The sequence below is a fragment of the Saccopteryx leptura genome, chromosome 3 (genome assembly GCF_036850995.1).
Source record: "Saccopteryx leptura isolate mSacLep1 chromosome 3, mSacLep1_pri_phased_curated, whole genome shotgun sequence".
In the NCBI taxonomy this organism is placed as follows: domain Eukaryota; kingdom Metazoa; phylum Chordata; class Mammalia; order Chiroptera; family Emballonuridae; genus Saccopteryx; species Saccopteryx leptura.
The window spans coordinates 341116846-341144492 of NC_089505.1; the positions used below are offsets into that span (position 1 = coordinate 341116846).

Here is a 27647-nt window from a genome sequence, read left to right on the forward strand (position 1 = left end):
AGTGGAGTCCATGGACATTTAAATGAGTGTAATACAATAACTGAAGTGCCAATATAAAGATTTACTTAATAATTGAATATTTTATAGTTATATTAAATGCTATGTAGTTTCACATATACAGTTACAATCAGTGATTCCACAGTTTCCTCATGTAAGGAAGTAAATGTAAAAGGAAGACTCTTGGGAGGTAACAGTTAAGTTCTGAGGCCCAATTTCATATTCCTGATCCCAGCATTCCAGCATTTGCTATACCATCTGGGGGGAGTTACTAAATATTCCAATTAATCTGGAAATTAAGTTATTTTAGTTAGGTTTTTTTTGACAACTTTAATTAAATTTATTGGGGTGATATTGTTTAATAAGTGTACATAGGTTTCAATTCTATGGTACATCATCTGTATATTACATTGTGTGCCCACCACTCAAGGTCAAGTAGTCTTCCATTATCATATACTATATTTCACCCCCTTTAGCTTTTAATACCATGAAAATTCTTCCCTCTGATAACCACCATACTGTTGTCTGTGTCTATGAGTTTTTGTTTTTCTTGTTTGTTCATTTGTTACTTTCAGTATTACATATCACATATGAATGAAATTATGTGGTTCTTGACTTTTTCTGTCTCATTTTGTCTAGCATAATATTCTCAAGATTCGTACATGTTGAAAATGGCAGTATTTCATCTTTTCTTATGTCTTTGTAGTATTCCATAGTATGTATTTACCATATCTTCTTTAATTTGGTGGGGGAGAATGACAAGTAAAATATATTGGGTATAAGATGATGCAAGTAGAAAAGGCAATAGTGTGTGACAAAGTCAAAGGGAATGGAAACATGGCCTAGCTGCTCGGAGAGCAGGATGAGGTTTTGAATCCATGAAGTCGGTGGATGGAGATATAAGAATTCTGAGCTTTGTGTAGTGACTGAAATTAACAAAGATAAAGGGAATAGGTAATGAAATTAGTACTGATAGTCTCAGAGCTGATCATGGAAGTGAGTCAGTGTTTGCTGGAGAGGGTGTTCTCACCAGAGCACTATGAGTTCTAGGGCCCACTTCCTTCAGGCATATGCTGATGGAGGGCTGTCTTACACAAAGCCTCTGAAGTGCGGGGCTTCCTTCTTGACCTGAATGTAGGGAGCAAAGAGAAAAGAAGAGGTGGCAAATTTCCATGTTTCTATTTTTGGTAATTATGACTGTTGAAAGAAAAATTGGGAATTTGAAAGTGTTATGAATTTTAAGCAGGTGAAGAATAAATTATTAAATTTTTGTGCTTTTAAAAATAAGGCACAAAATTGACATGAAGGTAATTGTAGAGTGAATCTGCATATTTCTATTCAGATATATACTTATAGTTTTTTGAAAGGAAATAACAATCCATATTATTGTTATTAAAATCAATATTAACTTTGTGTTTTTAAAATTATATAATAAAAATAAGACATTAATTATACTACCTGAAATTATTATCAACTGTTTCCATGGCAGACATTTAAATTTTCTGCCTTATATAACTTCAGAATAGAGTACCTGGCAATTACCAAATTTCTCTTTTCCTTTCAGAATCTCAAGAAACATGTATCTAGATAAAGTTTCTTGTACTATTAAATAAATAAAGGAAAGAATATATCATTTACCAAATGACGCTTTTTTTGGTATCTTAATTTTTAGCTTGCTAAGATTATTGCATTATTGCCATGTTATTTTTGTATAATGTAATCTTCCAAAACTGTCTGATAAATCAAAGTGCAGTGGAGTGACATTTTTAAGCAAAGAAAATATTACATTTTAATATGAGAGAGTCTAGATTTTTGGCATCTGAAAGAAGATATTTACCTTTTAAAATTTTGTTTATTTTATTATGCTTTCATTCAACCTGTTATATGTCTTGATTTTAGTTCATGTAGATTCACAGGAAATAAGGAGATCCTCATTCTAATTATAGTCAATAATTTTGAAAAGTTTGGGTCACAAAAAAATCATATATATTCTTTAACTTAGTATGGAATGACTCAGATCATTCTACTTAGGCAGTGTTTCTCTCATTTAAAAATTAAAAACCTCTAAGATTGAAATTTATACTAGTTGTAAAATAGTATTTAAGAATTGATGAATATGACGGCATTATTTGCACTAAATATTTATTATGTGAATCAAGGGAGGACAGTAGAGTGAGGGAAGCAGTAGATGAGTTTTTAAAATTTACATGTTTATTGTGCAAAGTTGATCTTTCTTTTATTTCCCAAATGGGTCTCATGTAAGAAAGAACATGATATGGGCAAATGTAAAACATTTGTGGAATACAAAAAAAAAAGCAAATGATAGCTAATTTTATTTTTTAAACCAACTTTAATATATAGGCTCAAAGGTAATTCAGTGTGCTTTAAAATTATTTTCAAAGCTCAGAACACAAAATGACCAAATGTTTAAAATTTTCTGTGGGCAAAATTATTTTAAATTTTACAGGAAAATAAGAGTAAAGTCAGAAACTTAATAAGATACACAAAGCACAATTACTTAATTTCCAAATAAAATTTCCATACTTATACACATGAAAAAATTTCCAAAGTTGACTATAAACCACAGTGAAATTATCAACCACAGTACATGTACAATTACACCAAATTCTGGATGAAAAATAACATTATATTTTTCTCAAAATTTAAAATCAACCCATGTAAAAATAAAAGTTAATAATATATAATCATATCTATGCTTGAGAGAAAGCACTTATCCCCCAAATCATTCTTAAATGTATGCTAATAACAATAACACAAAAAAGCATCTAACAGATTTCCAGATTCATAAAGAATTAATTAAAGATAATACAGATCATCCTTTAGCTAAATGGCTCCAAAAATGTGAGTAACTATGGCAGGAATATCCAGTAATACCTGCTTTCTGCTTACTGATAGACTTCAAAATATAACCATAAAATTTTATCTAAGCTAAGAAGAGGCAAAACTAATTAATTGAGATGCTTTTATAAAGTCATCTTTGATTAGTCTGCACTAATCAAAGATTTCTTTACTTGATTTTTGTGTGTCACTTGCATTAGAGTGACAAGAGAAACTTCCAAATGTGAATATCTGACTCTCATGCCAGGAATAGCACATAGGAATCCCTGAGGCTAAGGCTGCAGACTGTATCCTTGAAAAGCTCTACAAGTAGTTCTGGTGAACACCAAAGTTTGAGAACTACTGTTCTAATTCATCTGGAAATTGTGTACATCAGTACTCTTCCAATTAAACAACTATTATAATTCAAAGGCAAAATATACAGCTTGACTCTTTGCCTAGATGCTTTGCATAATTCTCAAGTTTTTGGAATTATCCCCAAAACCACTGTCAAAAAAGAAGCAACTTGGCCCTGGCCTGTTGGCTCAGCGGTAGAGCATCGGCCTAGCGTGCGGAGGACCTGGGTTTGATTCCCGGCCAGGGCACACAGGAGAAGCGCCCATTTGCTTCTCCACCCCTCCGCCGCGCCTTCCTCTCTGTCTCACTCTTCCCCTCCCACAGCCAAGGCTCCATTGAAGCAAAGATGGCCTGGGCGCTGGGGATGGCTCCTTGGCCTCTGCCCCAGGCGCTAGAGTGGCTCTGGTCGCAACATGGCAACGCCCAGGATGGGCAGAGTATCACCCCCTGGTGGGCAGAGCATTGCCCCTGGTGGGCGTGCCGGGTGGATCCCGGTCAGGCGCATGCGGGAGTCTGTCTGTCACTCCGTTTCCAGCTTCAGAAAATAGAAAAAAAAAAAAAAAAGAAGCTACTTGTCCAACCCACAATAAAAGGAGCTGAAAAATCAAAGGTTACGATTAACATTCTGTGATTTGTCAGTTTGCCCCCACAGAGAACAGGAACACTTTGACTTACTGGTCATCTTCATAAGTGTTTTGTCACTAAATATGAAAAACAAGAAGTGATGGGACGAGAGACTGGATTAAAAGATAGCAAGTAGTCAGTGGCTGCAGCAGCCACCCAGAGGCAGTGAGGGTGTAAGCGGCAGACTCACCCGGAGGAGGAAGGACTGAAATCCAAACAACGCATGGAATTGTGTTGTGTTCCCCACGGTAAAGGACCATGCTCTACACACACATAAGTCAAGACACCTAGACCATGTTCTTTGTGAGTGATTGAGGTGGATAAAAGTGTCTCTACTTCTGGGCAAGCTAAAAGTTAAACACTTCAAAATGCCAATTGACTGAGCAATGTGTATTTTAAGAAGGTGAGCTTCATTACTTCGAGAGAGACAGCACAGCCTCTGGAGTCATTCTGCCTTTTTTGAGCCTTGACTCCAACACCCTCATCCAGTTTTATGACCTCTCACTTTTCTTATCTTTAATTGGGATGATACTAGTACTTACAGCATAGATTCTTTATGAAGTTTAAATTAGTTAATATGTGTAAAGTACCTAGAATCATGTCTAGCACATAATAAATAGTTACTATTATGATTATTCAAACTAAGACAAAATTATTTATATATAATGAGTAAAATTCAGCAAATCACAAAGCTTTGGAAAGATGCTGTGGCATTGCAAATAATACAGCTATTAACACAGGAAATCCCCCAAACAATCTTAGAGAACTGATAAAATTTATTATTGTAAATATAATGATGGCCAGCTTTCACCATGATACAAGTCAGTAAGTAACTTAGGCATCTCCAGTTTGAAAATGAATAATGTATGTTCATCTTGGTGTCAGAAAATTATCCTAGACCTTTTAAAACATCACCCTCTCTAAAAATGCAAGCTCAATCTTTATGTCTGTGGACAGAAGCAATCAGAGCTCCAAAATATTGTGTGAGTCAATGAATTGCTGTTGATCCTGAGGGTGGAGTCTCATCTTCACTGTCCTTTTTTGTGTTTCTATGTCAAGTTTCTCCTCAGAAGCAAGGGTTAATGTTGGCTCATTTAGGTATTCCTGTGCCTGTAACTAGGATGTGGACTAGATGGCAATGAAATTTATTTAGTGCTGTAACACTAGTGTTTTTCTAATAGAAGCCAACTTTTTACACACCTAACTCCTCAGAGCCAGAGGCGCCTTCCTCACTGCCAGGATGGAATTAGAATTTGTGTCATTTTTTTATTCTTTTTCTTATGTTTTACTATGCTTGAGAAAAGCAAACCTACTCCAAACTTTATTTACTTCATGAAAAGTAATATAAGTATGGAAGCTGAGAAATTATTGTCAACATGCAAAAAAAAAAAAGAGTAAGTTAATGCATAAATGTAAAATAATGTTTTACTGGTTCCTTTACCTTTTTATGTTTTAATGAAACATAATTCTCAAACTTACTTGGAAGGTATCAAAACTCTTTGATGGCTAGATTTTTAAGAAGTGCCAATGAAGTGACGAGTACAAATTGATTTTAAAAATAAACTATGGGCTCTGGCCGGTTGGCTCAGTGGTAGAGCATCGGCCTGGTGTGCAGGAGTACCAGGTTCGATTCCCGGCGAGGGCACACAGGAGAAGCGCCCATGTGCTTCTCCACCCCTCCCCTTCTCCTTCCTCTCTGTCTCTCTCTTCCCCTTCCACAGCCAAGGCTCCATTAGAGCAAAGTTGGCCCGGGCACTGAGGATGGCTCTATGGCCTCTGCCTCAGGCGATAGAATGGCTCTGGTTGCAGCAGAGCGACACCCCAGATGGGCAGAGCATCGCCCCCTGGTGGGCGTGCCGGGTGGATCCCAGTCGGGCACATGCGGGAGTCTGTCTGACTGCCTCCCCGTTTCCAGCTTCAGAAAAATACAAAAAAAATAAAAAATAAAAAATAAATAAACTATGAGGCAATGAAATGTGTGAAGGTTTTGTTGATAAGTATATTAGTACAGCGCTCAAGCAAATGGTCTCTAAAGCAAGGTAAGCATGGTTTGGTTGTTTTTTTAAGATTTTATTTATTGATTTTAGAAAGAGGGCAAAAAGGAGGCATGGGAAGCATCAACTAGTAGTGATTGCTTCTCGTCTGTGCCTTGACTGGGCAAGCCTGGGGTTTCGAACCAGTGACCTCAGCATTCCAAGTCAGTGCTTTAACCACTGCACCACCACAGGTCAGGCTAAATGTGGGTTTAAATCAAAACTACTCATCATCAGGTTGTGACCTTGAACGAGGTAATTACTTTCCATATAATCAGTTTCTTTATCAGCAACATGGGGATAATTACCTACTTTAGAGATTGTTGTGAATGTAAAATGAGATAAAGTACCTTGGAGGTGCTAAACAAAATGGCCAACATGGAATCAGCATTCAGTATACACTAGGTGATGGCAGAAGCTGCTTTTGAAGTAGTGTGATGATATTTGGAATAGAACTGGCAACCCAAAGCACATTAGTGGCATTAGTGAGAATTACAATTTTTTTTCAAAAAAAAAAGAAAGAAATTTTCTTCAATAAAGCTTCTTTGATCTTTGATGTTGTCAATAATTTTAATAGAAAATTTATGCAGCTACATCTGCCTCCAAAGATAAGGGATCAAAGAGGAAGTGCAAGTTCTCACGCCAGTTTTCATTATGGCCACTCTGAAGCTAGTGCCCGTTCAGTTTTAGGTTCCAAATTATCTGAAACTCAACACGTTATATTTATAATTATTATCCTAGTCATTAAGAAAAAGTTATATTATTTCAATGACTTTTGTAAAAGGTAGGAAATTATATAGTACCATATTTATTTAAATTTTAATTGCATTAACTCTAGAGCATTTACTTATTTCAGGTTTTTTCTATAAATATGTCGGCTCTTGGCTATTCTAAAATATTGCCTCTTAAGGTTGCGCTTGTTTTAATTGAAATAATTACTTCAGAAGTGACCTAAGGATTCACAAAAGTGGAACAAAGTTTATGTAAAACCATTAATTCAACAAACATGAGTATCTTACTCATCTATGACCAATGTCAGTGTTTAGGTAACATTTTGAAAAACCATTACCTTAGAAATTGTCTGATATTTAAATATGCAACTCACCAATACAGAGGAATGTCTAAACATCCTCCACAGAACTGGATAAACACATCATGACCATGTTAGCTGTGTGATCCTGCTGATCAGATGGTACCTGGGAGAAGATAGATTTAGTGCCAGATCATTCCCATTCGTAAAACTGGCACACCCGGGGATCTCCCCCAGGAGAACCATGAGCTGTCACTTCATTACATTCAGAAGAACCTTCCTCTTTCAACTGTTTTAAATAGAGTGGCTCAATATCTTTAAAATTTATGGAAAAAATATTTTTGCTTACAGAATCTTACCCTTGATGGGCTAAGATGCAAATTGATGTAACAATGCCTCAGTGTTACTCCAGACTAGATTGAAATACAATTTCTTGTTATGCCTTTTGTCCCTACTTTCTAAAGCAACTGAACAGCACAGCAATGTACTCTAAAGTGATATTATTTTTATGTAGGGACAGAACTGAGGCTTAAGAATGGATTTTATAACAGAAATCAATAAAAATACTGCTGACATCTCCCCGTATGCTTTGACCGCATATGGCTGTAGGTATAACCTAAATATACTGTGTGCTTCCTGGGAGACGGAAGGATGAGCTAAATGGCAGAAAGGAGGAGGCTTCTCCATGTTAGGGTGATGCTTTCTGTCTCAGACTAGGAACACAGTGGAGAACGCCATCAGGCAGCTGCACGGCCCACACGGCTGGAGGGCTGTTGTGAAATGTACAATTGGACAGAGAAGATTCGTGGTGTTTCTTAATTTATTATCTGAAGTTCTTTATTCTTTGATGCCTTTAGTGTTCATTGATGCCAAGTATTGTCTTGGGTTCTATTTTGTCTTTACACTTTATTTAGCAAACTGGATTGTAAGTGGTTTCAGAACAAATGCCATGTCTTATAATTTGTATAGCACTGACTCCAGTGTCTCAACTATGGTAGATGTACAAATAAATATTTGTTAATTGGTTGATATCTATGTATATATTTCGAAAACATGAGAAAGTTTTGTCTTTCTTATCAGCAAATATATATTTATTGAGTGCCAAAATGATTTGAAACATACTGCATCATTAGTATGAAACAACTTAATCATTAGTATTTAATTATCCCTACATTACTAGGAGCATTCATTTATATAATGGATTTATTTAATTCACTTATTCAATAAATTCTTTAGTTAGATCTGTTTAATGCCAAGTATTAGGTACTAGGCTGCTGAAGGAACTGACGAAATGAACTATCCAAGTTCCACGAGAAGACAGCAAACAATTGCAATAGAATTTCTATAATTGAGATATAATAGAACCTTGAACACATTATAATTGGCATTCTAATATTCATGACGCCAAATGTAATGTTGCCATATTGTTAGGTTCCTATAATGGCCTGGTGAACCTGTGCAGCTAGTTGGCGGTTGGGCTCTACAGGAGCCCAGCAGCCCAGGTACCAGTTGCATTTCGGAGCTACCTGATGGCAGTTGTCTACTCTAGTGAAAATACCAAAATATAGGTGATTCTGAATTTGTGGCTGACTGAGACTTTCAGTCCAGTGGCCAAGTCCAAGCATCCCCATGTTGGGTTTTCCCACCCCACGGCAGGGGATTGGTGGGCCTACCTTTCACTTTGCAGTTTCTTAAAATGGGCTTGAGAGGCTTGCCATTCTTACCACATCCCCATCACAGACAATGAGATTTCTTACCCATCCCTGTTTGCAAGTAGGAGCTAGACAGAAAAATGGGAGAAATTGGAAAGCTGGTGGGAGGGAGTTTAGGGAAGTCTTCACAGAGGGACTTGTTCAAGCAGAGACTTAAAAGAAATATAGTGGTTGGCCATGTGGGCTTGTGGAAAGAAAGGTGTTTATGAGAGAAGAAAAGAAGAAGTCAAGGCACAGAAAATGGAAAGCATGTAGGTATCCAGGGACCTGCATGTTATGTATTTCTGGAGTGTCAAGTTTAAGAACAGAGGGAGAGGAGATGGAATTGGAATGTCGGGCATGGGTTAAGACATCACTCACTTTGCAGGTCAGGCCACAGACTTTCTGTCTCACTCTACAGATGAAAAAGTCATTAAAGACATTTTTGCAGGAATTTTATTTGTTAAAGATCACTATAAAACTCAGTTTTCTCATCTGTAAAATAGAGATAATAATACTTCGTTGGATTCTGTATGTTACAAAATATGTGAAGTATTTTGCATAGAGTTTATTGCAAAGTAAGTGTTAGGTAAGATGTAGCTTTTAGTATTGTTATATTAGTATTAATATTACTAAAATTAATGATTAGAAGGGCAGGCTAGAGGCTTGTAGCTACTTTTCTAAATTCATAAAGATGTATATTTCTCTTTCAGTGACAGTCAAATCCATATATACATTTAAAGAATTTTGAAAGATATTCATTTTCTTTTTCCACTTTGCATGTTAATAAAATAAGAACTAAGATAAATGCATTTTAGTATATTTTCTTTCTTAAATGAGATATATTTGTTCTCTATTACTCTAAGTGTATTAGCCTTAATTAAAAATAACGGCTGCTTTGCACTTTCTCTTTGGGTTATTTTAGAATTTTTCTTTTGTCATAGAATTATATTATATTACATAATATCCATTTCCTTAAGTTTCCTGTTGAAGACCTGAGGCCAGAGAGAGCAAGTCATTCGTCTAAAGGCCTGTGTTATCTAGTCAGAACTCCAGTCTCCAATTTCATAAGCCGAGGTTCTTATTTATTAACCTAATTTTGCTAATAATTTAAAAGCATAAAACTACCCTCTAATGGACAAAATTCCTGAGTTTCCATCCTAACTTTTCTCTGACCTATTGTTACAGGAGAATATGAAAACGAAAATGCTGACTGCATAGACAGAGATTAAATAAACCTCTGATCGTGGGGACTGTAAAATGCCCGACTAAGGCACATAGGAGAACGGATTAGCACAGGTACCACAGTGTAGCGGAATGCCTGTGAGCTGAGGCAGAGTAGCAGCGAGTTGTCAGTAGGTAATAAATGCATATTTGAAAGAATTGAGCAAAACAAAGGGAGTGACTTGAGACTTTTTTTTTACCAAATGGCAAATGAAGGCTCACCATCTTTTCACAGGGGATATACAGTATTTCTCCATGTATAAGATGCACCTGTTTTCGAAAAAATTGGGGACTAAAAACTGGGTGCATCTTAAACAGTGTTTGTAGATTTTTTTGTTTGCATTTCCATAGATAGAATTGAGGACAAGACAATATATGAAGACAGTGACTCATCATCAGACACAGATGAGGACAAGCTAATGGATGGGAGTTTGACAGTGATGAGGAGTTGTATGAATTTTATGATGAATAAAATTTGAGGTCAATAACTTTATGTAATACATTTTTTTTCCAAATTTCGGGCCCCAAAATGAAGATGTGTCTTTTACATGGGGAAATACAGTAGTTGTACTAATATGTAAGACCCAGCCAGCAAGTCTCAAAATATGGTTGCTGGGTCTGCAATATCAGCATCACCTGGAAACTTGTTAGAATGCCCATTTTCAGGCACCACGCCAGGTCTACTGAATCAAAGCTCTGGAAATAGGGCAGAGAATCCATCTTTGAAACGCGCCCCAGGTTATTCTGATGCAGTCTGAGGTTTGTCAGCCCTGCTTTAAGCTAAGTGGAATTTTTTCATCTGGAAGCACAAGTGAAGTGGGGTGGCTAAGAGCACGCATTTTAGAACAGACTACTGGGTTTAAATACCAGCTGCACGACTTACTAGCAGTGAGCCCTTGGCAAACTTCATAACCTTTCTGTGCTTTAGTCTTCTGTTCTTAGAGTAAGTCCCTATTTCATAAGGTTATTCTGAGTCTTTCAAGTGAGGTACAATGTATGGGAAGATCCTGAGGTGAAGTGCTTGACATTTTCCAGGAATTTAAAAGAGGCTGAGAAGTAGTTTGTAAAGAAAAATGAGATGAGGTGAAAGAAGGACAGGGGCCAACTCATGTCATCTTACAGGACCTTGGAGAATGGGGTGGGGGTCCCACAGCTCCTGCAGAGGAACTGGTGTTTGCAAAGAGGGGCATGTTTGTTTGTTTGTTTGCTATAGAAAGAAAAAGAAGAGAATAGGGTACAGAAGCAGTTAGGTTTATAGACTGATAATTGGGAGATAAGAAAAGTTTTGGATAACTTCCATTTTAGAGATTTTGGGTTTTCCCCAAGTACAATGAGAAGACATTTGAAGACTTTTAGCAGTTGAGTGACAACCCAATTTATGTATCAGAAAAAAAATTATTCTGGCTGCTGTATGGAAAAGGGAACGTGGGCAGTTAGGATGCTGTTGCACTAAAGTAGACAAGAGTGACGTGGACTTGAGTGGTAGAAGTCAGGATGGGGAGGTGGGAGGATATAAATATATTTTAGGGGTAGAATCTGTAAGCACTGAGGATAGATTGGGTGTGGAGATAAAGTAAAAAGAGAAACCAAGGGTGCCTCTTGGATTTCCAAATTTAGCAACTTGATGGAAAAGTTATCCTCTCTACTGAAACAGGGAAGAGTACAAAGGAATAGAATTGATTTTAAAAATTAAGTTCAGTTTGGGACACATCAAATTTGTGAAATCCTGAGTGACATCTGCGTGGTTGTTGACAGTAGGGTACTAGGTAGACAGTTTGGAGCTCAGAAAAGAAGCTGAGTCAGCTAACTTAAACTTAGAGATGTGTGTGTGTGTGTGTGTACATTCAAATAAATATGGTGTATATATATATATATATATGTATTATTTTAAAGATAAGGAAGTTTCTTCTGAGAGCTTCCATTTTCCCTATGAAATATAAGGAAAGGTTCTCCTGCTGAGAGTAAAGCGAAAGGCAGGAGGTTGAATAGCATGAAGAAGGAATGCAGTGCTGGTGTGGAGAGTGGTATGTGCGCGGGTAGAGAAACTTTAAGGCTAATGACAGCGAATTACTGCGGGATCACTGTCCTACTGATATTTTCAATAATGTTCAAACCTTGAGCTATAGATATAGAAGAAGCAATAATAGGATTCACCAAAGGGTTCTGCCATTTGGATGTCATATGAGAAGGACTGCTAAATGTGAGGGTATTTGCTAAAGAGTGATTGAAATGATGGGCTATGAAATTCAACTTAAGTGAGGTAGATAACTTTAAGTAAGATGAGGGTGCTGATAATTTGAGAAAAAGTGTGGGATTCAAAGTTATAATATTGAAGGGTAAAGACATTTGATTAAATGAGCTAGAAAGAAATGAGATAGCCTGGTAGCAACTCTCTGAATAAAGTTGGGTATATTATCCCCATTTTATGTAATAGGGCAACTGAGGAATAACTAATTAGATTACTCAGTTACAGCGTGAGTGGTGCAGCTGAATTGTGGGTGTGAGTCTCCTGCTTAAATTCAATTGAGTTCCTAGTAGATAATAATAACCTTTCTTACTAGATACACAAATCATAAATATTTTTTGTTCAAGAGTCATTGCTGTAAACAGAATGGAAATCCATGCAAATAAATATTAAAATAGAAAAAATTTTCATTTTAGAGCATGAGTTTGCCTTATCTTTATAATATTTGTTAAATATTCTTTACTGCTTTATATTTTCACTTTTAATGTACTTATTTTGTTTTATTTGAGTGTCAATTGTATTACAGTTATTTTTTATATTAAGCTTAATGTTTTGTCAATGATACTGTTTGCCTCTTTAAAGTTTTTGCATTAATCCATTTTATTCACAGAGCAACACTAATTTTATAATTAACCTCAAAGGAAAATTATAATTTACATAGGAACATAAATTTTACTTCATATATTTTGCTGTCAAATATTTATACCATTTAAACTAGTTATCAAGAGCAACATTGTCTAATAACAATATAATATGAGCCACATATGTATTTAAATATTTTAGTAAGCACAATAAAAAAATAAAGACAAAGGATTTTTTTTTTTTATAGAGACAGAGAGAGAGTCAGAGAGAGGGATACATAAGGACAGACAGACAGGAAGGGAGAGAAATGAGAAGCATCAATCATTAGTTTTTTGTTGCAACACCTTAGTTGTTCATTGATTGCTTTCTCATATGTGCCTTGACCATGGAGCTATAGCAGACCGAGTAACCCCTTGCTCGAGCCAGCGACCTTGGGTCCAAGCTGGTGAGCTTTTGCTCAAACCAGATGAGCCTGTGCTTATGCTGGCGACTTCGGGGTCTCAAACCTGGGTCCTCTGCATCCCAGTCTGATGCTCTATCCACTGCGCCACCGCCTGCTCAGGCGAAAAGAATATTTTTAATGTAACCCAATATATCCAAAATGTTTTTATTTCAAATATTTATATAAAAAGATTAGTGATACTGTATATTTTATTCTTTTTGTAGGGGTGTATATGTTACACTCAGAGGCACATTTCAAGTGTTTATCAGCCACATGTTGTTAGAGCTTTTAGTATTGGACAATGCAGATCTAGAGACTTCGTAAAATATAATACCACAAAGTAAGAACTCAAAAGTCAATCCCTGGCCGGTTGACTCAGCGGTAGAGCGTCGGCCTGGCGTGCGGGGGACCCGGGTTCGATTCCCGGCCAGGGCACATAGGAGAAGCGCCCATTTGCTTCTCCACCCCCACCCCCTCCTTCCTCTCTGTCTCTCTCTTCCCCTCCCGCAGCCAAGGCTACATTGGAGCAAAGATGGCCCGGGCGCTGGAGATGGCTCCTTGGCCTCTGCCCCAGGCACTCGAGTGGCTCTGGTCACGGCAGAGCGACGCCCTGGAGGGGCAGAGCATCGCCCCCTGGTGGGCAGAGCGTAGCCCTGGTGGGTGTGCCGGGTGGATCCCGGTCGGGCACATGCGGGAGTCTGTCTGTCTCTCCCCGTTTCCAGCTTCAGAAAAATACAAAAAAAAAAAAAAAAGTCAAGCTCTTTGTTTCTTCTGAGAGAAGTATGGTTTAAGAAATCTTGGTTAGGAAAGATACAGATTTGTTGGAAAGAAGAAAGAAAGTAGTTTTTTTTTGTTTGTTTGTTTTTTAAATAGACTATCAAATTGGTACAAAGTTCTGGTCTTTTTCTAATATAACAATCTGATTGGTAATCCTATCTTTTAAATTCATAATTTTTCATTAAACTTTCATATGTGACTACTTGTAAAAATATATATGCAGCCTAATTGTTTTTATATAAATTTGACTTTAAATAACTGATAATAAATCTTGAGCAATATGATAGTTTTATTCTATAATAACCTATAACATAATCATTCAAAAAGTTCTGAGGGTTTATAAGTTTTATTTTGGAACACGAGAATTTTAAAATATAAGGATTTAATCATGTAGAATTTAATAAATGTTACATTTAAAATTTTTATTTTTAAATTAAAAATTTAGGATTTTTACTTACTGTCAATTAGTAACATTATTGTTTTTAAAATTTTAAATCAACATTTTATTATAAAATAAATAGTGTAATATAAAATATAATATCAACTCATGCTTATAATTAAATACTCAAAGACATGTTAAGGTGAATAATATTTTGTTTTTGTATTTGCATTTATATATTTCATTCATTATTTACTCATTCAAACATGAATTTAAGAGAAGTAGCAGAAGGAATAGAGCCTATTATCAATAAATATTCATAAAAGCAGAAGTAGCCTATAAATTTACTATAAGAAGCGTGTTTGAGACACAATATTTACAATTTGCTTAAATTTTATTTAACTTTATTATTTTATTATGATGAGTGAGTTCATTTGAAAATGGAAGTGTATTGGTTTCATAGAGTGGCTAATTATAAATATAATGAAAGTAATAATACTCTTGGATATTGTTGTTAGTTCTCAACACAGCTTGAAAAAGTAATACTTTAACATTTCATGTGAACAGTTTTCCCAAGTGTGCCCAGGTGGCAGTGGTGACTCCTTCTTGATGACCTCTTCTCAGTTATCCTTGTCTCTAATCTCACTAGGCATTTTTGTCCGGTCTTAATAGCATTTAGCTACAAGCAGCAATACAGCACTTAAATTGGCATTCTTTGTAAAAAGGGGCTTATGAGAAAGTTTTGGAGGTTGGAAGTGTTTTCAGGAAGATAATCTGTAAAATAAAGAGAACTTCCCATTTTACTCATTATTTATCAATAAAACGGAAGAGTAACCTTATTTGCATGGATTGTGTGTAGCATTTCACCTAGTGCCAAAGGTGTGTAACTTGTTATTCAGTACCAACCATAGTAAGACATTTTATAGATAATAAATGTCCATTAAATTGCATTTACTTGTATATGCATTATTAATTAATCATATGTGTAACAATCATAAATATTTTCATTGGATTACATATTTTCAAGTTTAAAATGACAAAAAGTATGGGCATATTCACCTAAATCAGTGGTCCCCAACCTTTTTTGGGCCACGGACCGGTTTAATGTCAGAAAATATTTTCACGGACCGGCCTTTAGGGTGGGACGGAAATATGTATCAGGTGACCTAGACAAGTGTCAAGAGTGAGTCTTAGGCGGATGTAACAGAGGGAATCTGGTCATTTTTTAAAAATAAAACATTGTTCAGACTTAAATATAAATAAAACAGAAATAATGTAAGTTATTTATTCTTTCCCTGCGGACCGGCACCAAATGGCCCACGGACCAGTACCAGTCCGCATCCCAGGGGTTGGGGACCACTGACCTAAATGAAGTCTGAGGGGTCATTTCTTTGAGGCCATGGAACTTTTCTGTTTATGTAAAATAACTGCTTCAAATAAATCTAGCAAGTTTAAGTTTATATTTTTACTAAGTCTCAATGTCCTTGTGTAATTATAAATATATATAATAATTAGATCTAAAAATTTAACGTGTAATAAATGCTGTATACATTTTTTCATTTATTCCTTGTCACAACCTTGTGAGAGTTATTATTTTTGTTAGATTAATTAACTCAGTCAACAAATATTTACTGTATACTCACCATGTGACAGGCATTATTTTAAAACCTAAGATTTCTCAGTGAACAAAAGAGGTAATGTCCTTGCCCCATGAAACTTACATTTAAGGGGAAATGTATATAATAAATAGATGAGAAAACTAATGCTCAGAACAGGTAAAGAAATATTCTCAAGGTCATGAACTATTAAATGATAGAAATAGGATAGAAACCCATTTCTGTTTGACTTTGAACCTAAATTTAGGTTTTACCTCTGGATAAAATTATCAGATCTTGTTGCCTTTAGTAAGTCACATAATATTGTTGAACTGCTTATCTACCAAATAATTGAGTATAAAATATTTTGTATGAGAAACTAAAGCCCTAAGCTTAAAAGAACTTGAAAAATAGAAGAATTCCAGTAGCTGCCTGCCCAGCCTCATTGTCCATGGTTTCACTGTAACTGTTTATTACCTGTAGTCCACCTCAGTCCAGAAATATTTAATGGGATATTTTAGATTGAAGCAATTCATAATTTTTAAGTTATTTGCCATCCTGAGGTGCATGATGAAATTTTACACCTTCCTGCTCTGCCCTGCCCAGAATGTGAATCATCTCTTTTTACAGGGTATCTTAGCTGTATAATGTGACCTGCCTGCCCATTAGTCATTTCGTAGCACTTCTTAATCAGATCCACTGTCATAGTATGAAGGTGCTTGTGCTCAGGTAATCCTTATTACACTGACTAATGGCCCTAAGCGCATAAGTAGTGATGCTTCCTTTAAGTGAAAGGTGTGCTGGGGCAGGAGGAAGTGTAGTATATATAGGGCTTGATAACACCCACGATTTCAGGCATCCACTGGGGTCTTTGGGACATATCCCCCATGAATAAAAGGACTGCTGTATTTCATTATCTAAATATGAAGAATCAGGCCCATTTCAAATCTGTTTCTCTATGAAGCATATTGATCAGCAATTCTCTTTTCAAAACACCTTTTGGGGGGCAAACAATGCAAAACAACTATAGATTCATTTTGTTGATTACCCCAACCAAAGAATATTGAAGTGCTGATACCTAGAGAAGCATAGCTTTAGTCTCAACATTCTCACTGTATATTTTGCTCTGTTTATGTAATGAGTTAAAAAAAATGCAATACTTAATGTCTCACATACATTGTAGAAATTCTGAACATTGGGAAACGTATGTTTTAGCTCCAGAAAAATCTGCCAGTGCTTTTTTTTTTTATAATGCATGGTTTTATCTTGCTACTCTTAAAATCTCTCACATTTCTAATAGTAGTAGGAAAAGTCCAAAAACCATGCAGTAAACTAAAAAAAAATGGTTCACTTAACTTCCCAGTGTTAGCCCCAATTTCAGTGGACTTCCTAACCGTGAACGACTAGTGTTGCTCATGCTGAGACATCATACCACAGCAGTCACAGTCTGTATAGGACTGACTGACTTAGACTCTGAGAAAGAAAAACAGTTTAGATTTCTAACAAGCTGAAGGCCTTCTTTTAAATGGTTCCAAAAAAGACTCAGTATATATGATGAAGGACATCTTGTCAAGATATTACTGTCCTTATAATCATTGAAAAAGATTACTGTCTTTTCATTCATGATGATTTCTGAGAGACTCATAAAACAAACTTAAACTTCAGTAATGATGCCTGGGAACATAGTCTACTGCACAAATTAACACAAGTATTTTAGTCTCACAAATTTGGAGGTTAAAAGTACCATAACAATGATCTCTAACATCCACATCCACTAAGTTAGGAAAATAAGTAAAAGAAACTTCGCTGGTAAACCATTAGCAATCTGGTTTTGGATCTAGACATTGTGATAATATAGTGGAATTTTAGTCATTTGCAAGCTGTTGGGAAAGGAATTTTGGAAGTTACATGCCTTCCTGGTACTTTTTAAATTATCCTAACTAAACAGTGACATTCCCTATAACCACCAAGGCTCTGACTGCTTCCAACCATGAGACCCAAGACCTAAGAACCTGACACAGATCTTCATTACTAATGGCTATAATCAAAGCAGATGTTTTTGAAAAAACATACTTTATTAATTAGATAACTATTTTTTTTCTAATGCTGGATATCAACTTTGTGGCATAGGCACACAACACTGTCCAAGAAATTTGATGGTATTCTAATACATTATAGAATATTGATAGGATGCATTTATATACAGTGGCTGCAGTAACATTAAGAATACTGTTTTAAATTTGGCATTTCCAGAAATCAAAGAATTAACATGAGAAACCCAATTTTTACATACTCTTCACAGCTGTCTTCTTGAATGTATAACAATTAGGGTTTCTTGATATTAGAGTTGGTCATTGGAATTTCAGTTAAATTATAAGTTAAGACCATGCTCTTATGCAGCCATATTTGCATTTTGCATGTTGTTTGACAGTAAATTAAGAGACTATGTCATAACATGTTGTATCCCATATTTGTGTGTTCAATAAACATTGGTTAAAAGGAGACTACTTGCCTAAAATTTAGATTATCATTTGAGTAAGTGAAATAAAGCTTACTAAATCATAAATTTGGATAATAATAATAATTTCAAGTTCCAAATTTTAGGGAGAGTATTTAATATAGATAAATGTTTAAATTAGAGGTACATTAGACAATAGCAGGGTTTCTCTCTCTCTCTCTATCTATCTATCTATCACACACACACACACACACACACACACACACACACACACACACACACACCAGAGAATATGCCAGAATTCAAGAAATGACATTTTATAATCCAGACATCTGCCCAATGACTATCAACTTGTGTAAACAAATATGAGTTAATCGTGGTGAGAGGTATTCATTAGCTCTTGGCACCTGCCCCCAGAACACAACAGAGGGAAGGAAAAAGGAAGTAAACCTTTCATCTTAACAGCCAATCACTTAGCTCTATTCACTCAAATCTCTTCATTAACACTTTTTCCTCCCTATGGCCATACCCTCCATTTCATTTAATCTCATACTTCTGTAACCCTTGGGATGCTGTATAACATTTTGGGGGAATATTTACAAATATTTTACTTCTCAATCAGTACCTTTTTCCTAATGGTTGACAATGCTAGATTTACCTTTTAAAAAATCCTTCAGAATACAACTTTCAACGAGTGTATGTCATGAAATAGATCACTTGCATTGGCAATTTTAGATATTTTTACTTTGAGAGTACCAAATATCTAGTGTTTCATTGTTTTCCTAATGCAAAAATTAGAAAACATGCATAAAGCAGTATGTAGAAAGGTAAGAACACTGTCTCTTTCTGAAACTCAGTATCCTATATCAACACCCGATGTTATTGTGTAGAAATTTTAAGATTAGCTTGAAAGTCATGCTATTATACCTTTAGCCTCTGGAATGAACTGTGTGGGTTGAATACTTTCACCTATGTAAAAGGAAGAAGAATTTGCTCTTTTTGTCTGTTTCATTTGTCTATTTTAATTTATTTTCTTATTGCCAGTCCCTCCTTTTTGGGAAAAACTAAATAGAAAAAAAAAATTTTAAGCATAATTATCAACCAGAAAAAATTAAAACTACTTTTAGGACACTGTTCACAGTGTATTCCTCTAGGCTTTTATATATGCATTTATACTTTTTCTTAAGAGTATAAAACTTTCTCAACAGATAAGTTGTTTTTCTTTATATTTCCTTTATCTCCCTCTTATGCAGGTGACTGGTAGATCATAGCATGAATTTAGGTTTCGCGAACTACCTACTTTAGCAAGAAATATTTTTTTATTTTTTTAATGTGAATTTTTCTTTCTAATTATGCCACTGACTAGCCTTTGTCATCTGAATTTGTCTGTGTTCTTTAGCATTAGGGTAAATCCATATTTAGTATGTATGCCAGCCAGCCAACCAACCTGCAAATATTTGATTCTTCTCTTCTTTTTCTTATATCAAGAACATATTTTATGTCAATAAATATTTATTTACAACAGCATTTTCAAAGGTACATTCTATTTTATTTATGAAAATAACTTATTCAGACACCCTCTACTGTTAGAGATTTATGGGACTTTCTCTTGTGTATGTTTTGCTGTTGTAATCAATTCTCAATATATATCATTCTTGCTAAATCTGTACACACTGCTAAGTTTTTCATTAGGCTAAATCCTAAAAGTAGAATTGATAGGTTAAAAGGCAGGCTTTTTTGTAAGGTTTTCGATATGTATTGCCAAATTGCTCTTCAGAATTCTATTACTGAGATGACCAGCAGCAATGAAAATGTATTATATTACCAGATCCTTACAAATTTTCTTTTTAAAAGTAATTGATAATGTAATGGGTCTTTGCTTTCTTGACCACAATGGGCATTCCAAATGATCACACATGTTTGCAGACTATTCCATAAATCAAGAGCCCCAAAACTTTAAAATTTTTGGTTGATAGCTTGTTTTCTAGAAACATTGTTACCTTGTGGTTTTAAGTGACAGTCCAATGAGCAAAGGATGGAAACCAACTGTGATTCCCTCACAGTCTCCCTCCCCTCACAGCGCAGCACCAGGGCAACTATTTATAAACTCACCTGGTGAGCTCAAAGTTTCAAGGAGATGAGAAGTAGATCCTTCTTACAAAAATTGTAATAACCCCCTTTTTTTGTAGATAATACATTATCCAAGTTGCTAGGTTTAAGAGAAGTGTACTTCTTTAAAATCAAATGATAATTAAATACTAATCTACCCACTGATTTATCACTTTCAGTTAGTATTTATCGTATCCTCCTTGATTTTGCCCAAGTTCTTTATGCCTTTTATATTCATCCATGAAAATTAAAATGCAAAAATCACAAGGTACAATAAGCCATATTTTGTGAGTATATCTTTGACCTCTTTGGTAGATGATATATTAGGTGGTTTTTTTAAGGAAATATATGTTCAGCCTGACCAGGCAGTAGTGCAATGGATAGAGAGCATCAGACTAGGACGTGGAGTACCCAAGTTTCGAAACCCCGAGGTCGCCAGCTTAATTGTGAGCTCATCCAGCTTGAGCACAGGCTCACCAGCTTGAGCGCAGGGTCACTGGCTTGAGCCCAAAGGTCACTGACTTGAGCCCAAAGGTCACTGGCTTGAAGTCCAAGGTCACTGGCTTGAAGCCCAAGGTTGCTGACTTGAGCCCAAGGTCACTGGTTTGAACAAGGGATTACTCACTCCGCTGTAGCCCCTGGTCAAGGCACATATGAGAAAGCAGCCAATGAACATGTATATATATGTATGTTCGGGGTAAAAATTCTTATATAACAGGAATGCTAGGTTACTGTGCCTGTATAGGCACATTTTATTATTTTCAAAGCCTTCATCACAAGCAAACTGATTTTTCTATGGTATGCCATGCATTTTCTGATGACAGCATACTATGAAAATCTCATGTTGCATCTCTATGTTTATTTGCTCTGAATCCCTGGAACAAGAGATAGCTAGAGGAGCAAAGTATTTAATAGATAAAGGGAACCCTATCAATATTTCAGTTCTAGGATTTAATAGATGCTTAGTGGATGATGGTGATAATGAGAAAGAGGAAAAGAGTAAGTTTTGGAGCTCTTATGTGTCTGGCATTCTGCTTAGTGCTTTCTTGCTGTTTTCTCACGTATAAAACAAGGAAACTGAGTTCCAGAAAGGGAAACAACTCCCAAAATCAGTCAGTTAAGCCAAAGAACAAACCCAGAATTCTTAACTCAGTATAGTCTACTCTCCATTATATAATGCTGGTGGTAAATGAGAAGCATTCAAACATTTTAATCTAAAAAGTTTTAAATTTATAATTATAAATATTGTTTCTATTGATGCTGTTAAGTGTTTATGTAATACTTGTTGGAGGACTTTAACCTTATTTTATCTATTGTCCACTTTATAATTTACATTTATTGAATTTTTACTTCAGATATATTATCTATATTCTTGAAGAAAAAAATATTCCAATTTTATAAATTAGTGGAACCTGAGTAGAATTAGTGGAATCAGAGTAGACCAATGAACTCTTTTTAGAGGAAGTCACTTAAGTAGCAGCGAAGTTGGGATTCAAGCCCATGTCTGTTTGCAAATAGCAAAACCAAATAGGCTTGAAAATGATCGATTTGGAGTTTAGAAAAGCATATACACTGTTCTCTCTGCTTGCTTCTCTCTCTGCCATTTATGCCTCATTTCTCCTTGAAACTAAAGAGGATAAAATAGTGCCTTCTACTGTATTTTTTTTACTTCACATTGAGCCTTTCCCTTCTTAAATACTTGGAGAAAATGTACATACATTAATAAAATTAACAAATTATCATATCCTTTCAGCAGATTTTACTCTAGGATAGAGAGAAAAAAAATTATTTTTTTACTATGACCAACAAATAAGAGATAAGATCCTTAATGGGTCGGTTTTCTAATTCTCATCTCTTAAATGATGTATAAAAATATTTCTAATGTGTTTTTTTATTTTGTTTCTATAATTATATGCTACATATCCAGATTTATCAGAATCAAAGTAAAGCAGAAACTATGACTTTCTAATACTGAGTTAAAAATTGGTGATGTACAAATATGTCCTCCTATGTCTGCAAGTCAGGTTACTTCCCTCACAGTCTTCCGGGTTTATGGGGCCAGCTGGATAGCCCGCTTCCAGATTCTTTCCCTTACCCAACCTCCTACCACATGCCAGTAATCCTAGAGAAGTCCAGGGTCCGTCTCTGATCACTCCCATTCACAGTGTTAGTGTAGCAGCTCATCAATCAGCTCACGTGCTTCATTGACACATTGATTGCTTTCTGACCCTTGTCTAGAAAACTGATAATGATTTTTCTTTCTGTCAAATGAATGCAAGAGGAAAATATTTTTAATATAGACGATATCAATAAATACAAAATTATATAAAGTGAAATAAATTATTTTTTTAATTCAAAGCTAATGAAAACATCAATCCCTGTTAGAAAATTTAGTTATTGTTAGGTAAACCTTATTAGTTTTCTTCATAAATTGAAAAAAATTATTTTAAAAGGCCACTCTTAGCAATGGATGCTGTAATTTTTGCCATTTAAAAAAACTTTTCTCACTCATTTAATTTCTTTTTGAAGGCAATAGGGAATCACATTGAAGAAGAATGCTTTGGGAAACTTCTTCCTTATGCTCTACAGCTGCCTCACAGCATATCTGCATTTGCAGAACAGCACAGTCTCTTCAGTGAGCCCACTGGTTTTTCATGAATTATTTTTCCCTATGGCCTTGCAAACTAGTGTCTTCTCTGACACCAGAAATGAAATCACAAGTCAGATCTTTCATAGTTGAGTTAAGGTTATCCTATATAGTTTCAAGACGATGGTATTTGAAAAATTTTAATTTGAAAACTATATCCTGTAAATGATATAATTTAATTAAATTTTAGATGTTTCATCTAAAATACCTTTTCTGTCTTTTCCTTTTTACTCGTCTTCACTTTTAATGATCCATCGGCCTGCAGTGTCTTTACATCCAAAATGCAAAGCAGACAAATGGGCATCTCAGGGAAGAACATGACTAAAAGCACCAGCATCAGCGGAGACATGTGCTCGCTGGAGAAGAATGACGGCAGCCAATCTGACACCGCGGTGGGCGCCCTGGGCACCAGCAGCCAAAAGCGGCGCTCTAGCATTGGGGCCAAAATGGTAGCTATTGTTGGTCTCTCGCGGAAAAGTCGCAGCGCTTCTCAGCTCAGCCAAACGGGTAGGCATTTTTATGTTACTTTCGACTTTATCTTTGAGTTACAATTAAAAGACATATTCTTTTCCTTTTACTCTTTTTATTGCAGTAATATGTGGATGATGACATGTTCCAGAGAGAAAGAACACCAAACTAGTCAATTTTTCTGAAAATATAACTGACTTTGTTTTTCAGTGATGAGTGAAACTGCTCTAAAGTGAACCTCTCAGCTACTGTTCTTGAAATGCATTTAAAGTCTTTCTTCCTCAGGAAAAAGCCAAGCTGTGGTCCCCCTGATTGCCAGTTGCTGATCCTTTGTAAAGATGTTCTGATCTATGACATACTTGCTCTTCTGCAGATTTCTCAAGGTAGAACCAACCAAATTCAATTTCATTCCCAGCAGTTATGGTGACCAAGATGATACCTCGGACTCTGTGTGACTAATATATTTTTACTGCTGACAACCTAACTTCTTTTTCAGTTTGTAAGCAGCGTTTGCCAGTAGTATCAGTTTTCTCACAGCAGTTTTATTTCCGTTAAAACTTCAAGCAACAACATTCTCCAGCAGCAGGGATGGAGCAATTATCTGCTGAAGTGAAGATATTCAAGGCTTGACTAATTTAAGACTCAGTTGCTAAAGCACATCTGCCGAAATAGATTAGATACAACACTCCTACTCAGAAAAACCACTACTAGCAATTAAAAAATCTGTGAGTCAAAACAATGTATTTTTTTTCAAATGGGTGTTGATAATTAAACATTAAATCCCTGATATCTTGGAAATAATAGCAAATCTTCTACTTACCAAACAAAAGCATATAATATGGTGTTTCTTTTACAGCAAATAAATTATAGGCAAATGGATTACATCTCATTTATGTTTGAATACTAGGGTTCTTGTACACAAAAGTCAAGACTTAAATGTGCAACACAAAAGAATTTAAAGATACATTCTTTCTTGGACCTGGCTAATCTTGATTTTATTAACTGTGACAGTGATTTTTGGAATCTGAGTTTTATTGAATATATATAATAATATAATATAATATATAATATGTTATAATATAATACTATAAAATAATAATATTGAAATAGTTATTTGATGGTATTACTTATAACCTGGTTGTTACTCACTATATTTAATATGATTGTTATAGGGATTTTTCATTTAGTGTTTCAAAATGTTGTTTTGCATTTTAATATAGAAATAGAAATGTGATTTATGAACATAAAAATTGTATTTAAATGATTTTTAATTGCTAACATACATGCATAATTAACCATGCAATGCAAATATCATAAACATTGGCTTTTAGAAATTTTTTTTCTATTTCTCTGGCAGTTAGAACTTATTTTATTATACTTTTCCTTTTAAAACTTACAAATATCTATAAACAATAACTGCTCTAAAAAATAAAATCTATTGATTAAATAAAACTAAGAACCTAAAACAGACATTAAGACTACAAGTAAGAGGGTATGTGATGCTAAACCAAATAATTGATTCCATTTATTCAGGGTTTTTAAATACATATTGAGCACTTACTATGTACCAAGCACATGGAGAACAAGGATGAATAAGAAATAGTTTCTAACCCAACTTGCTTATAATCTGGTAGGAGATAGGTACTTAAACAGAATGCTTCAAGGTAATATGTCAGCGGTAAAACTGCCACTGGGTGGAATGTGCTGGGTGCCCAGAGGAAGTGCACTTTATCCAACCTGGAGTTCCAGAAATAAATGCCTGAAGGAGATGATACCTGATTTAAGGCCTGAAAGAAGAGTAAATGTTAACCAAGTATAGGACAATTTGAAAGGTGTTCCAGATAGAAACCATAAAAAATTATAATGAACCAAGGCATAGAAGCATGACATGTACAGGAATGATAGTGAGGTAATTTTACTAGAAAATGTTGGACTGAACTGAATGTGGCTAGAGATGTAGAGAACTAGAGGCCAGATCGTGGAGAATCCTGTAGATAATATTAATTTATAGGTTATAAGAAATTTTAAAAGGTTATCAGTAGAAGATAGATCTGGTCAGATTTGCATAATTTATAGGACATAATTTACATAATTTGTAGGACATTCAGGCTGCCATTTATTTTTCTAACACATATTTTTAAAGTATCTACCATATGCCAGGAAGTATCCTAAAGAAAACATGAACAAAAAAAGAGATCTTTCTCTTTGAGCTTATATTCTAGTGGGGCTATAATGAAAAAGTAAACTTAAGTCAGCATCTGGTAAAGAGTGCTTTAGAATGAATTAGTAGTGTAGTACAATAATTCAGATAAGAGTCTGAATGAATCAAATTAAGTCAGTTGTCATAAAAATAGAAGTGATAGTTACAGAGAAATATTAAAGAAGGAATTAGTAGTCAGCCATTTAATTTAGTGACTCTAAATATAGGGAAGTGAAGGAGAGAATTCTAAGATGATTTTTGTATTTCTGGCTTGCATCAGTAGGTAGATGGTCATAGTGCTATTATTAATGGCTACTGGAAGTATGAAAGAAAGGGTAGGTTAGGGGAAGAGGAAGAACGATGACTCCTGAGCTTATAAAGGAGACCAAGAGGAATGATAATGAGGAAAGGACAAGAACTATGAAAGTACTGTCACAGAAGCTAGGAGTCTAGAGGATTTCAAGAAGAGAATGATCAGTGTTTCTAAATGATCGATTTTATATCTTTATAGTTTTGACATAAATATCCCATATATCTTATCTTGAAAACATTTTTATTGAAAAAGTATATATCCATTAACTATAAACTGAGATTTTGTAAAACATTGATTTGGTTTTTACATATGAATAGTTATAGGTTTTTAATCTTCACATTGTGATATTGGAAGATTTAAGAAATGTAGTCTGGCCTGACCAGGTGGTGGCGCAGTGGATAGAGCATCAGACTGGGATGCAGAGGACCCAGGTTCAAGACCCCGAGCTCGCCAGCTTGAGCATGGGCTCATCTGGTTTGAACAAAAATTTTCACCAGCTTGGACCCAAGGTCGCTGGCTCAAGCAAGGGGTTACTCGGTCTGCTGAAGGCCCACGGTCAAGGCACATATGAGAAAGCAATCAATGAACAATTAAGGTGTCGCAATGCACAACGAAAAACTAATGATTGATGCTTCTCATCTCTCTGTTCCTGTCTGTCTGTTTCTGTCTGTCCCTCTCTCTGACTCTCTCTCTCTGTCTCTGTTAAAAAAAAAGAAAAGAAATGTAGTCTGGTTCTTTATTATAGCTTAGAGCTTCTTTCTACTTAGAGTATAGCAGAAAATAAAGTATTCCTATTTCAACACTTTAATTAATACTCAGTAACAATTTACAGCTAAGATTTTAATCGCTCTTAAAATGTGCAATTATTTTTACCTGTCCACCTTATGGCTTCAACCTATAGACCGAATTAAAAATATCGCACATTTTCCAGCTTACGTGTACCTGTAGAATAACAGAAATTGTTTTTTAGTTACTAGACTCCAGATTTTCAATGGGTTCCTAAATTCTCTATGTATATTTCTTTCTTTCTCTTTCTTTCCCCCATTGATTTGAGAGGGAGAGAGAGAGGAAGGGAAAGAGAAAAAGAGAAGGAAAAGAAGAGAGAAGCATCAACTCATTGTTCCACTGAGTTCCATTTAGTTGTGCATTCATTGGTTGTTTCTCGTTTGTGCAACCTCAGAGTGCTGAGACAATGCTCTATCCACTGAGCAACCTGGCCAGGGCCATCTATTTGTTTTAAGTAAGATGTTTATGTTTTCTTAATAAAAAAAATTATAATCAAAGCTCCAATGGTACTTAAAACTGAAATCTTCAAGTTTAATATCTAAACTATTGGATTATGTGATAGTGATAACTAAAATAATAAATTTTTTTGATATTGGATTTTACAATAGATCCTTTGTTTAGACATATATGTGTGTGTGTGTGTGTGTGTGTGTGTGTGTGTATACTGAGTAACTGAAATAAATTTTTAACTAATATATTTACACTTTCAAAGATTCATTTAGCATTCTCTTGATTTTCCTGGCCTCCCTATAATTAAGTTCGAGTTATCATTTACTGAATGATATACAATAAAGTTTTCAAATTTTTAAGATGATATTTATCCCTTAAAAAATAAATATCATGGCCTGGCCT

General features: G+C 35.2%; 1 protein-coding gene across 49 annotated transcripts in view; it reads left to right on the top strand.

Moving 5' to 3' along the window:
* Nucleotides 1-27647, top strand: part of RIMS2 (regulating synaptic membrane exocytosis 2) — a 644704-nt gene that overhangs the window by 531372 nt on the left and 85685 nt on the right. For 32 of the 49 annotated variants that reach the window (XM_066379295.1, XM_066379287.1, XM_066379300.1 and 29 more), the window contains one exon: nt 23294-23535. The exons of the other annotated variants lie outside the window; for them this stretch is intronic. In XM_066379295.1, coding sequence (XP_066235392.1) covers nt 23294-23535 — 242 coding nt within the window. The remainder of the gene's footprint in view (nt 1-23293; nt 23536-27647) is intronic. 49 annotated transcript variants of the gene reach the window in all.